Source organism: Hylaeus anthracinus, unplaced genomic scaffold (assembly GCF_026225885.1).
Source record: "Hylaeus anthracinus isolate JK02 unplaced genomic scaffold, UHH_iyHylAnth1.0_haploid 5, whole genome shotgun sequence".
NCBI classification, from domain to species: domain Eukaryota; kingdom Metazoa; phylum Arthropoda; class Insecta; order Hymenoptera; family Colletidae; genus Hylaeus; species Hylaeus anthracinus.
Genome location: NW_026535322.1, coordinates 10,624,019 through 10,636,260, shown reverse-complemented (window position 1 = coordinate 10,636,260; position 12,242 = coordinate 10,624,019). Strand labels below are relative to the sequence as shown.

The 12,242-nt window shown below is 32.3% G+C and overlaps 5 protein-coding genes across 7 annotated transcripts; 4 read left to right on the top strand and 1 right to left on the bottom strand.

Moving 5' to 3' along the window:
* Nucleotides 1–250: 250 nt before the first annotated feature.
* On the top strand, nucleotides 251–2,771 carry LOC128895936 (arrestin homolog). The gene is made up of 7 exons (XM_054158966.1): nucleotides 251–411; nucleotides 610–731; nucleotides 806–1,105; nucleotides 1,185–1,412; nucleotides 1,484–1,672; nucleotides 1,760–1,928; nucleotides 2,007–2,771. The coding sequence occupies exons 1-7, from the start codon at nucleotides 345–347 to the stop codon at nucleotides 2,150–2,152; spliced, it is 1,221 nt and encodes a 406-aa protein (XP_054014941.1). The 5' UTR covers nucleotides 251–344; the 3' UTR covers nucleotides 2,153–2,771.
* On the bottom strand, nucleotides 2,624–5,185 carry LOC128895935 (general transcription factor IIE subunit 1). The gene is made up of 8 exons (XM_054158965.1): nucleotides 5,043–5,185; nucleotides 4,666–4,832; nucleotides 4,430–4,596; nucleotides 4,225–4,353; nucleotides 3,828–4,054; nucleotides 3,553–3,757; nucleotides 3,252–3,480; nucleotides 2,624–3,174 (listed from the first exon to the last, which is right to left on the bottom strand). The coding sequence occupies exons 2-8, from the start codon at nucleotides 4,790–4,792 to the stop codon at nucleotides 2,999–3,001; spliced, it is 1,260 nt and encodes a 419-aa protein (XP_054014940.1). The 5' UTR covers nucleotides 4,793–4,832; nucleotides 5,043–5,185; the 3' UTR covers nucleotides 2,624–2,998.
* Nucleotides 5,186–5,260: 75 nt separating this feature from the next.
* LOC128895939 (rab-like protein 3) lies at nucleotides 5,261–6,619 on the top strand. Its single transcript, XM_054158972.1, has 5 exons — nucleotides 5,261–5,401; nucleotides 5,646–5,855; nucleotides 5,933–6,081; nucleotides 6,155–6,268; nucleotides 6,346–6,619. Exons 1-5 carry the CDS (start codon nucleotides 5,356–5,358, stop codon nucleotides 6,520–6,522), a joined length of 696 nt encoding a protein of 231 aa, XP_054014947.1. The 5' UTR covers nucleotides 5,261–5,355; the 3' UTR covers nucleotides 6,523–6,619.
* Nucleotides 6,620–7,378: 759 nt separating this feature from the next.
* LOC128895751 (putative ATPase N2B) lies at nucleotides 7,379–10,143 on the top strand. 3 transcript variants are annotated; one of them, XM_054158626.1, is made up of 8 exons: nucleotides 7,379–7,518; nucleotides 7,829–8,216; nucleotides 8,502–8,687; nucleotides 8,764–9,005; nucleotides 9,085–9,253; nucleotides 9,332–9,472; nucleotides 9,554–9,673; nucleotides 9,742–10,143. In XM_054158626.1, the coding sequence occupies exons 2-8, from the start codon at nucleotides 7,845–7,847 to the stop codon at nucleotides 9,862–9,864; spliced, it is 1,353 nt and encodes a 450-aa protein (XP_054014601.1). In that variant the 5' UTR covers nucleotides 7,379–7,518; nucleotides 7,829–7,844; the 3' UTR covers nucleotides 9,865–10,143. The 3 variants fall into 3 exon arrangements, with proteins under 3 accessions (XP_054014601.1, XP_054014600.1, XP_054014602.1); XM_054158625.1 differs by lacking the exon at nucleotides 7,379–7,518 and adding an exon at nucleotides 7,583–7,736; XM_054158627.1 differs by lacking the exon at nucleotides 7,379–7,518 and adding an exon at nucleotides 7,620–7,637.
* A 137-nt stretch (nucleotides 10,144–10,280) lies between these two features.
* LOC128895752 (deoxyribose-phosphate aldolase) lies at nucleotides 10,281–12,124 on the top strand. Its single transcript, XM_054158628.1, has 5 exons — nucleotides 10,281–10,750; nucleotides 10,883–11,061; nucleotides 11,154–11,295; nucleotides 11,373–11,752; nucleotides 11,836–12,124. The coding sequence occupies exons 1-5, from the start codon at nucleotides 10,726–10,728 to the stop codon at nucleotides 11,995–11,997; spliced, it is 888 nt and encodes a 295-aa protein (XP_054014603.1). The 5' UTR covers nucleotides 10,281–10,725; the 3' UTR covers nucleotides 11,998–12,124.
* The last annotated feature ends 118 nt before the right edge of the window (nucleotides 12,125–12,242 follow it).

Genomic DNA, 12,242 nt, shown 5'->3' with positions numbered 1-12,242 from the left:
CTCTTTTACAAATATTTACAAACTATATACAAATGTTGTTCCATACACTAAACGAAACGATAAACAAACTCTTGCACTACTCTTAAATTTCAATCACCTTCCAGGTTGAAAGTGCATGAGATACTGAATCAGTTCTCTGCGAAGCACGTAACAAAATTCTTACATGTGTGTTTTAATCTCGTTAACTAACTTGTGTAATAAAATAATGCTATTAGTAGTATGGCTTCGAGTAAAGAAGCCCTTCCGAGACTATATGAAGTTCCCTGTTCATGCAAAAAGACTGTCACTTCTGGGCGGGAAACAAACATCTGCTATTTCATTTGATTGGATAAAATAAGTGCCAAATGTTTCCTTTTTTGCTTTTGGCTTGTGTTGTAGCCATCAAAGTATTCAAAAAGACTACTCCAAATGGTAAGTGATAAAATGCCGATGCTTAAGATACCAATATATAGCTGTACAGTAAGTTTTTGAATTATTTCGTTGTTTAACTTCAATTATATAATCAATCAATCTATATAAGTAGAAAACTTACTATACGCTACTCTAGAATCTGTACTTGTAAGAATTATATCATGTTTTAAGAATGCTATGCTTTCGTATTAATTACAGGAAAGGTCACAGTTTACCTTGGTAAAAGGGATTTCATCGATCACTTAGATAGCGTAGATCCCATTGATGGCATTATTGTTGTTGAAAATGATTATCTTCAAGGGCGGAAGGTGTATGGACAGGTAGGAGAAACAACCATCTTATGTAAAGTAAATATTTAAAAATATGGTGTGTAATTTATTGTTATACTGCAAAGGTGACAACAAATTTCCGCTATGGCCGCGAAGAGGACGAGGTCATGGGCGTCAAATTCAGCAAAGAACTCGTCCTATGTCGCGAGCAAATAGTGCCAATGAAGAAGGAAAAACAGGACATGACGCCCGTTCAAGAACGTCTTCTGAAACGACTCGGAGCAACCGCATACCCATTCCTGTTCCAATTTCCACAGAGCTCCCCCAGTTCGGTTACGCTACAACCTGGTGACGATGATCAAGGAAAACCATTGGGAGTAGATTACACTGTCAAAATATACGTGGGCGAACATGAAGAGGACAAGGTAGTGTGTTAGTTAAAATCGCACATCTATTCAACGCGATACAAAACATGTATGAAACTGAATTTTAATGTCTATACAGGGACACAAAAGGTCATCTGTTGCATTGGCAATAAAGAAACTTCAATACGCTCCGCCTACAAGGGGACGTAAACTACCCAGCTCTCTGGTTTCCAAAGGATTCACATTCTCTCAGGGTAAATTGAATCTTGAAGTTACACTCGACAGGGAAATTTACTACCATGGTGAAAAGGTAGCTGCAAATGTTATCGTTAGCAACAACTCTCGGAAAGCAGTAAAGAATATCAAGGTATTTAAACAGCTTGCAGTAACATTAGGATTATTTACCACATCATATCCTAATATCCTTGCATTTTACAGATGTTTGTAGTACAACATTGCGAGGTAACAATGGTTAATACCCAATTCTCAAGAAACGTGGCTAGCTTAGAAACACGCGAAGGCTGTCCGATTACACCTGGTGCATCCTTTACAAAGCAGTTCTATCTTGTACCATTGGCTAGCAGCAACAAAGATCGTCGTGGTATCGCTCTTGACGGACATTTAAAAGTATAAAAGAGATCGCTATGTTAAAAAAAAATTACTTTAACTTATGTTACATTTCTTTAATTCTCTTTTTTTATTCATTCCATACAGGATGATGATGTAAATCTTGCATCTTCGACTATGGTCGCCGAGGGTAAAGCTCCTAACGATGCTATGGGTATCGTTATCTCGTATTCCGTGCGAGTGAAATTGAACTGTGGTACTTTGGGTGGCGAACTGGTTACGGATGTTCCATTCAAGTTAATGCATCCTGCTCCAGGTAAGCAAACTTGATAAAGAATGTTATTTCTAAATTTATATTATAACGCCTACGATACCCTTTTACTTGTACTCGTAGGAGTGGCAGAAAAAGAGAAAGCTACTTTGAAGAAGAACAAAAGCGTCGACAGGACACGTTACGAGAATTCTTGTTATTCTAACGATGACGATGATAATATCGTATTTGAAGACTTTGCTCGGCTGCGTTTGAACGAGCCAGAATAAATAATTCTTAACAAGGCAAATATTTACCTCAAAAAAATCTTAGATTTACTATAATTTATAATAGTATAATTTCACTGAGAACACAATAGAACGATATTAAATTAGTAGGATATAGTAAAAAAAAAAACTGTATATATGTAGAATGCGTCGTTTCTAGGATTCTTTTGATGTAAGTTAATGCTGAAGAATTAAAAAAAGAATGAAAGAAGGTACAAGAGATAAAAGGGTTACGATACTGATGTATGTCCGCAGCAACCTATGGAAGTAAATAAATATTAATATAAGAAGTGATATGTAACAAAAAAAAGTACAAAAAAAAAGCGAAAAGTATACGAAAAATATACATCGCCTTAGAATTTCTACCCGATGGTGGTGGTCGGTTAGAAATTCACGCGGAGGCGAACAAAAAAAAATGAATGATTTCAAGTAAGCCTTATAAATAATTTATATCTGGCATATTTAAAACTTTCCCGCCTTACCAGAAGTGACATGTATGCTATTAATTTTGATTTATTGTGATTATAACGTGTCTGTAAATGTTCATTTATTACAAACTGATGGCATTGTTGAGTTATAATCTGTATATTAGAAGAAAAATATAAGCATTGCAAAATGCGGACACATCGAGTTCATTTAATTTAGTCTAGTTTCCAATTGAAATCTTTCATTTATCGAATGCAAGAAATTACTTGAAGAAAACTTCTCGATCAAATTAAACGTTCGCAAATTTTTACCAAACCCAGAAAATTATTTATTTTACGACTATACAAAATAGTACAGGATTTCAATAACCGTTCAGTCTTGCGAAACATCGTTAACTATTTAACAATGTTGACTGTACTTCGTTTAGTCATACATGTGAGAATAATATTCTTGATATGCCTGAATGTACGCTTCTTTTTCTACGGGTGTCATCTCTGCGATTAACGTGTCGTTCACGTCTGCAATGGCAACAGTTTTTCCCGCAACAGTTACAGTTGGTACAAGATCATCGTCTTCCGAATCCATTGTTTCTACATCTCCTAAACAATTTAAAAAAATGTACGTATTCGAACGACACATACAAATTTCGCGATACATTTGGAACAATTATAATTACCTGTATCGATAGCTTGCATTTCAGCGACTTCTTCGTTATCGCTACTATCGCTAGATTCTTGCGGTAATACAGATTTTATAGCAGCCGCCGCATTCGTCCCTCCTTTCTTTTCATGGGCTAGCAATACAGACATAATATCTTCACCCTGTTTATTATTCGTCATAGTTGCATTAGTGGCAGTGGCTGCGGCTTTATCTAAAATGTTCTCCTGTGTGTTGACTCCATCGGCCTAGAAATATAACCTACTTTAGTAGGGAGTCTTGACATAAGATTAAAATTGGCGAAGTAAAGATAAATATACCTGCGAGTCAGAGTTGATAACTGTACTTTCCATCATCCAAATTGGTCTTTCCTTTCTTCTATTCGTTGCGTTATCGTCAGCGGATTCATCGCCGATCGTAACATCCACTCTGGTATCTTCTACCATAAAACCAGCCGACCTTGTAGCTTCGCCAGACCATTGTTCACCAGGTGCTCTCAGGCTACTAGGTTTCCTGGTGTCGATACTAGAAGAAGTATAAATAACGTGCATAACAATTTGTTTAGAAAGTTAATAATTTAATTAAAAATACGTACCCTCTAATGGTATTAATATCGACTGGTTCTGGTTCTAATATTTCAGGAGCCAACTTGATACCTTCTACTTCCCTTAATAAAATATAAAGGGGTTCCAATTGTTCATTAAACTTGGCTAATAACAGCCTCGAGTCTTTCTTTGGAAGGGCGGACTGATCTTCTTCTACTACTTCGCGACAAAATGTGCATCTAAATTCACCAGTAGTCATATCAAACAATTGATCTGCCTACATTATGTCACATTAATAAATATTTTGTGGTCGATTATTTTGTAATGTATTACAGCATCATTTCTCAAATTACCAGATACATATTATCTTTCTCCCTCTTCATTGTTTAGAGATAATTTGAATAATTTGAGAAACATCGTTGCAGAGTTCAAAGATAATTTACTTACCTCAAGATCTGTGAAAGTTTTCAAACAATTTGTACATTTAAAACTTGCCCTACTGGTAGCATCCCTCTCTTCTGTTTCCATTCTTTTCCTCATTAAGTCTAACTTATACTTTACTACATTTACAAAAGTCTAATATATGGATATATATATAAGAATTTAATTAATAAAGAAAAAATACAAGTTCTATTGTTTGTTAACATTTTACCTTATAGTTAATAAAATAATAGTTGACTTTTTGTGCTTTTCCATCTGAACCAGTTTCCATTTTTAATCTTACTTGTATGAATTTATCATTACGCAGTGTGGATATCCTAGCTCTCAACATTTTACGTTCAAACTTTAGAAGTTCACAAATGTCATCTTCTTTCATACCTAATCATGCAAAACATATAATCTTATTAATCACAATATAATTTGTATATAACTATATACAATACTTACATGGATTTCTAACTAACATATCAACAATCAATGCATCTTCTATTGTATAAAATCCACGCACTACTAAACGTGCTAACTGCTTTAGACTACTGGGAATTTCTGTAACAAGTCGTTCTTCGCCACTCATTTTTCTTGCAGTTGTGTATAAGAAAATATCATCAAGATCACTAAAATTGTTAAGGAAAAACATACAACAAATACGTATTGCATATAAATAGAGCTGATATTATTAAAATAGTTGGTAAAATTATTTATTTCCATAATTAATTTTGAAAACTTTTGATATCTCATTAATTATATAGGAAAAATATTAGTGAAAGATTTATTACAATCTCTTTTCACTAGATTTTATTCAAACTATAATGAGAAATACTAACCTTTAAAGTTGCATAAATAGTACTTTTGTTACAAATATCTCGAATCAACGATAATAGTAGTAAATTAAAATATACATCATAATTTCAACCGTGTGTCCTTAAAAAAGATAGAAAAAGTGAAAGGACAAAATTCATTATAACGTCGACCGTTTAAGAACGATAAAGTACCGTTCCGACGGACGCTTGTTTACGACGGCAATAATTTTTAGGTTATGCGTATACACCATAGAAAACTTTCGTATAATCATCTGTCAAAGGAGAAGATCACAAAAACGAAGGAATACATTGTTATATTTTTTAACAAAACTTATTAATGGCTACGATTGATAAAGTTAAAATTATCGTTGTTGGTGATTCTGGTAAGAATGTATTTTATACAGTTTTACGGTGTGTTATCTATTTATTAGTATTGTTATTTAAATTTTGACAGGTGTCACATGATATAATTGTAATTACTATTAATATGTATTGCTTTAAGTCGGATTCCTATATAATTTATTACTTGATTAAGGTATCATATTTGATTTGTTTCGTATTTTTTACAATAATATTTGTAGGTTATACGACAACTATCAGATATTTCTTCTTTATTTTTATTTGCAGGCGTTGGAAAGACATCATTGACAAACTTAATATGTCAGCAACAGACTATTAGTAATCCTTCTTGGACCATAGGATGTTCTGTGGAAGTTAAATTACACGAATACAAAGAAGGAACACCTAATCAGAGAAGATATTTTATTGAATTATGGGACATCGGTGGAAGTCAAAATCATAAAAATACAAGATCCGTCTTTTATAATCCCACTAATGGTATTACTCAAAATGTGGAAGTAATAATACATGGCATTTAAAAACTTAATAACATAAAACCATTTTTAACATTACAGGCATAATACTGGTCCATGATTTAACAAATAGAAAATCACAACAGAATCTTCAAAAATGGCTTGAAGAAGTATTAAGTAAAGATAATAATTACTTGAAATCAAAGCCATTCGATGATTTTGATCCTGAAAAATTTGTAGGATCTACACAGGTACCAAAAATAACTGGTGCTATGAATATATAATTTTAGTTATATTTAAAATAAAGAACATATTTCTTTACAGATACCAATTTTAGTTGTTGGTACTAAGCTAGACTTAATTGCAGAAGTGAGATCAAATGTCTATAGACGTTCCTCAACTATTGCAGAGGAATGTGGTGCTGATGAAATATTTTTAGTATGCCCACTGTTTCAGAATTTAAGATCGCGAACATCAACACAGTCATTCAATATTAATTGACTCTGTTTCTGTAGGACTGCAGACAAGTGAGATCATTAGCTGCTGGATCTAGCTCGTCTGTTAAATTGAGCAGATTTTTTGATAAAGTTATCGAAAGGCGTTACTACTCGTCGAGGGAAGCAATTAGTCCTGATAAACGAAGGCTACCAGTATACACTTCGTATAATACTAAAGTTTATCATAATGATTGAAAGTCCCTTAAATTTTTCAAATCTACTGGAAGAAACTATGTTGTAATTTGTACGAAATATGCATTTATAATAAATATAGAATTAATAATGTTACTACTAGATGGGGCCATCAACACCTTTGAAACCATTTTTCTTATATTTCATAAATACATAATTAATACGATTCTTTGCTTTATAATACTACAAGATATCATTTAAATATACTATTAAAACATTATTATTATTAATACACGAATAAGTTTATCTTTAGTTAGTGGCGCCATCGGTGGTAAAACACTCAAGTTTGTAGAGAACATAGTTCCCACTGTTACTACTAGATGGCGCCATCAACAAATTTAAAACCATTTTTCTTACATTTCGTAAAAGCATAATTAATACGATTCTTTGCTTTATAATACTACAAGATATCATTTAAGTATATTATTAAAACATTATTATTATGAATACAGCAATAAGTATCGATTCTTTAGTTAGTGGCGTCATCTAGCAATAACAGTAGGAACTATTTTCGCTACAAACTTAGGCATTTTGCCACCGATGGCGCCACCAACTAAAGAAACGATAATAAACACAATAAATATTTATATAAATTATAAACTGAACATACTAATTAATATATTGTAGTGTTCGATCTTCACGTGTATTTTTTATCAAATATTTTAATCACGATTACAAACACGCTTATCTTATCGGAGGAACATCGTTCCTGTGAACGATCAGTAATGAAAATGGCGGGATCGGACGTCCCCACAATCTTTTCTTTATTACGTCACGATATAGCGCGCGATACATAAAAAATTCAAATATTGATTGTTGTTTCGTCTACAATTTCTGATCGTCGATATCAAAATACTAGAAACGCGTGGATTATGATACTATAGTTAGGAAAAAGTAAAGAGAAAATTCTATAAGTTACAGATATATGCACATACCTGATTAATTAATTCATTATATCTGGATATCATACCTTATACTTACCTTTCTAAATTTCCTGGTGTGAGTGTCTATTCTAAGCCAGATACATATATTGCATTTTCATACGTAATGCAAAGGTTAATGTGTGTTACCTGGTCGTCTGTCAAATGCAACTCCCGTCGAATATGCTAATATCCTTGGTCATATTTATTCGAAAGTTTTAGCGTATCTAATCGATTCTAGTCGATCTAATTCGTTTTTTTTTTTAAATTAAACATAAATTCGTTAAATATTTCCTTGTAAGAACGAAAACGTTCCTTTCATTGGACAATTATTAACCACGTGTGCAAGTGATACAGACAACTAATAAATTATGACCTTTTACTTGTAGGACGTATTCTTCTATAATGATCTGTTTACTCCCAAAAAAATTCCCAAAGCAAAATTGTCTTTCGAATTTGCTGACACGATTGCAACCTCTGACTTTTATACAAAATTATGGATATGCTGATCATGTTAGCCTGAAGGAAGGGCCTACTGCTATTTTGAAGGACAAAATAGCGAGGGGAGAGTTAATGAAAGATGATCACCAGATAAAAGTTTGCGAGACTTTGCAAGCTATTTACGAAGAAATAAATGGGTACAAACCAGAAGAATCCGGTCTGTTGGATAAATGGATCGGTAGAAAGAGGAGACAACCGCCGAAAGGATTGTATCTTTATGGAGCTGTTGGTGGAGGTAAAACAATGTTGATGGATCTTTTCTATGATTGCTGCCAGGTATCTCGTTTTGCAGTTCCTGTAAGTAGTGCACATGGGGAGCCAAACTGTCTGTTGTTTATCGATATGACAATTCATAATATTCATTTCAGAATAATTCACACATGTAATAGAATACTTGCATCAACAAAGGGTTTACTTTATTTAGCAAAGGAAATGTTATAAAGAAAACTCTTGATCTGTGGCAAAGGTATTACATACTGGCTTTCCATATGCAGTACAATGTAAAATAAATTTCTTAAGTTGCGAACAGATAAATAATTGTTTCGATACATATTACTCCAGATTGAGAACAAAAAAAGAGTTCATTTTCATGCTTTCATGGCGGATGTTCATAATAAAGTGCACGAAGTGAAGAAGACTATTGTAAGGGATGTTAGCTCTACAAAGCTTCAACCATTTGATCCGATACCACCAGTTGCCAGAAGCATTACTGAAGAAGCTTGGCTACTTTGTTTTGACGAATTTCAGGTTTAATAATGGGGCATATAATTGAATATATGGAAGTAAAAGTAACATGCATTAATACAAAATATGTATATCACAGGTAACTGATATTGCAGATGCAATGATATTGAAACGATTATTTACCGAACTGTTTAGCAATGGTGTAATTGTAATTGCAACGAGTAATAGAGCGCCAGATGACTTATATAAGAATGGATTGCAAAGAGGAAATTTTGTTCCATTTATACAGATATTGAAAAATTATTGCATTGTAAATTCCTTAGATTCGGGTATAGATTATAGATTACAAACTGGACTTAGTGATGAAAAAATTTATTTCATGTATGTAAAAATATTTGTAGATAGTATATACGATAGAATGTTTATTACATAGATAAAATAAATTTAATAATTACTATAGTAAAGGACAAGACGTAACGAATGATGTAGATAAAGTGTTCAAGTATTTATGCTCGAAGGAAAATGATATTGTGAGAGCACGTACCATTTGTATAAGAGGTCGCAATGTTACTTTTCACAAGACTTGTGGACAAGTTCTGGACTCCACTTTTGAAGAATTATGTGATAGAGTAAGTTCTTTGATATGCTTTTTAGTTTTCGATACAGAGTATTATTTCTTTTTTGAATATTGTTACATTCACTTGCAGCCACTAGGTGCTAGTGATTATCTAGAATTGAGTCAAGTATTTCACACTGTTATTATAAGAGATGTACCACAATTAGACTTTCGACTTAAATCTCAAACTAGAAGATTTATTACATTAATAGATACATTATATGATAATAGGGTAAGCTTATATCTTTAGCACTTGATTCTAATTGACTCAACAATTACAAGAATCTATTATATAAATAAACAAATTTCTTAGGTACGAGTTGTTATATCTGCAGCTGTGGCGCATACAAAATTGTTTGTAGCAGAAGGTGATAGTGATTATACAGATGAGAAAAGAATGTTAATGGATGATTTAAAAATATCACATGGTTCTGTATGTTAAATGATAATAATTGTGTAGAACTGTTAATACATTGTATCATAATTTTGTATCTTTTATAGGACGATCATAAATCCAATCTTTTTACTGGAGAAGAAGAACTGTTCGCTTTCGACCGTACAATATCGCGTCTGTCGGAAATGCAAACTGCGCAATATTGGGATCAATGGCAACATCATAGATAATACTGATTCAGAGTAGCACAAATTTTAATAGTTCCTTTTTCTAGTACATCCATCTAAGTCAATAAATTATAAACCCTTAGTGAAATGTCCTTGAACAGAGTACATACAATCAAGTATTAATATTAATACGATAATTTTTTCAGCCATGGTACTTGAAATTTATGCAGTGTTCCAAAGAACTTAAAGTATTTATATTATTTACTTCTGTTTTAATATTTATTTATTTATTTTAATATCGAATGATGTATAATGTACAGCAATAAAGAAAAATAAACAATATTCAGTTCGACTTATTAATTTCAGAATTTGATTACACAATTAACATTCATGCAATAGTTTCCAATGATAATACAGAGTGTAATGATGAGGAGAAATTATTTCTTTTTTATTCATATTTTTGCGTCATTAATATCATGATATAACATCGATATAGTTTGTCTAATTAATTGATTAAATAAGATATATATTCAAAGAGGTTCGTGATACATTCTATTAAGCAAAATTGTTTGCAAATAGATAAACTTCTAACCAAGATCGATGATATTCGCGACAACCTGTTTTTATCACTTTGCTCAATTTTTATCAATTTGTTTGCCCATTCCCGCGAACAAATGCTCCGAATACACACAAAACTTACATCTTACACCATATCACGTGCAAATAATCACAAATCGTAAACGATTGCGTTGTTATCAAATCTTGTTTTTAAACGAAATCTTCCACAAATTCGTGTCACAGTCACTTACGTTTCTGTACGTTTCCTTTCCATTTTGTTTCACTATTGCGCGCCTGTTTCGCTTTCTTAGGCAATAATTGGAACAAACTAAGAACTTTTTTTAATTTCTAATAGATTCCACTACAATGGATATTCAAAAACTGACTAGTGGTACGCGATTTAATATTCCACATTCAAATTTTACAATAGTATCAAACGTTAAATTTAATTAATGCTACCAAGTACATGTTTGACTTTCATATGCTTTAATTAAAATACATTGATTCCTTTTTTATATTTTAGCTGCAGTGAATTTCGACGAATCTATGATTGATGAGAAAATTCATTCTGTACGTAATAAAGTTAAATCACTGAAAACTGATGCAAAAACTAGTTGGTTAATGAAGGCAATAAGCTATATAGATCTAACTACTTTAGGAGGGGATGATACACCTATGAAAGTCAAGGCTGTTTGTAAAAAGGTAATCCTAACATAATTATTATAATTGTTATGGTTCGATATGCTTGTAATAATGTATATAATTCTACATTCAATTTTACATATTAATTATAGGCTGTCAATCCGCTCGAGTTATTGTCTATGCCTAAAGAGCATGTGCACACAGCAGCTCTATGCGTTTATCCATTGAGACTTGCAGATGCAGCAACTGCACTAGCTGAACTAGATAAAGAACATAAAGTTTCTTTAGCTACTGGTTAGTAAAGTACTTCTTTGTTAACTTCATTTAAACTGAAGCATGATACAATGTGAAAACAATCATTTTACGAGTAGTAGGTGGAGGATTTCCATCTGGCCAATACCCATTAGAAACTCGTCTTCGGGAAGTAGAGATAGGTATTGAAAATGGTGCTAAGGAGATGGATATTGTTATCAATAGAACAATGGCTCTAATGCATCAGTGGAACGAATTGTACGAAGAACTGAAACAGTTTCGTACAGTTTGTGGCAACAAAGTTTGTTTGAAAGTCATTCTTGCCACAGGAGAATTGATTAGCTTGGAAAATATATATACAGCATCTATGGTAGCAATGATGGCTGGAGCTGATTTTATTAAAACTTCTACCGGAAAGGAATCCGTAAATGCCACTCTACCTGCTGGAATAGTTATGTGTAAAGCAATCAAAGATTATTATGAGTTAAAACAGAAAAAGGTAAATGTAAAAAGAAGATTTTGTCTTGAACAAAACAGAATAAGTGTTGATTCATTGGATGTTTATTCTTCTGTTATTTGTAGGTTGGTTTCAAACCTGCTGGAGGCATTAAGACTGCGGAAGAGGCTTTGGAATGGATAATGTTGGTGCAAATGGAGTTAGGAGATGAATGGTTAACTAAAGATTTGTTTAGAATAGGTGCATCTAGCTTATTGGACGATATTGTTAAAACGTTAACGAAATAATGCTGATACACATATGCAACGTTTTTTACTTTTTTATATAAACATATGTATATAACCTTCTTGAATTTACACTGGAAATGTATACTATTTTTATATATATTTTAATAAAAAATGTTATGTATCGTAATATGAATTATATAAATTAATTTATATTAAGGCAGTCTTTGATGTGAACATAAACGATAGAAAAAACGTTAATTAATTATTGTCGAATCTCAGCTAATTTATGCAGTATGAAGTAATGA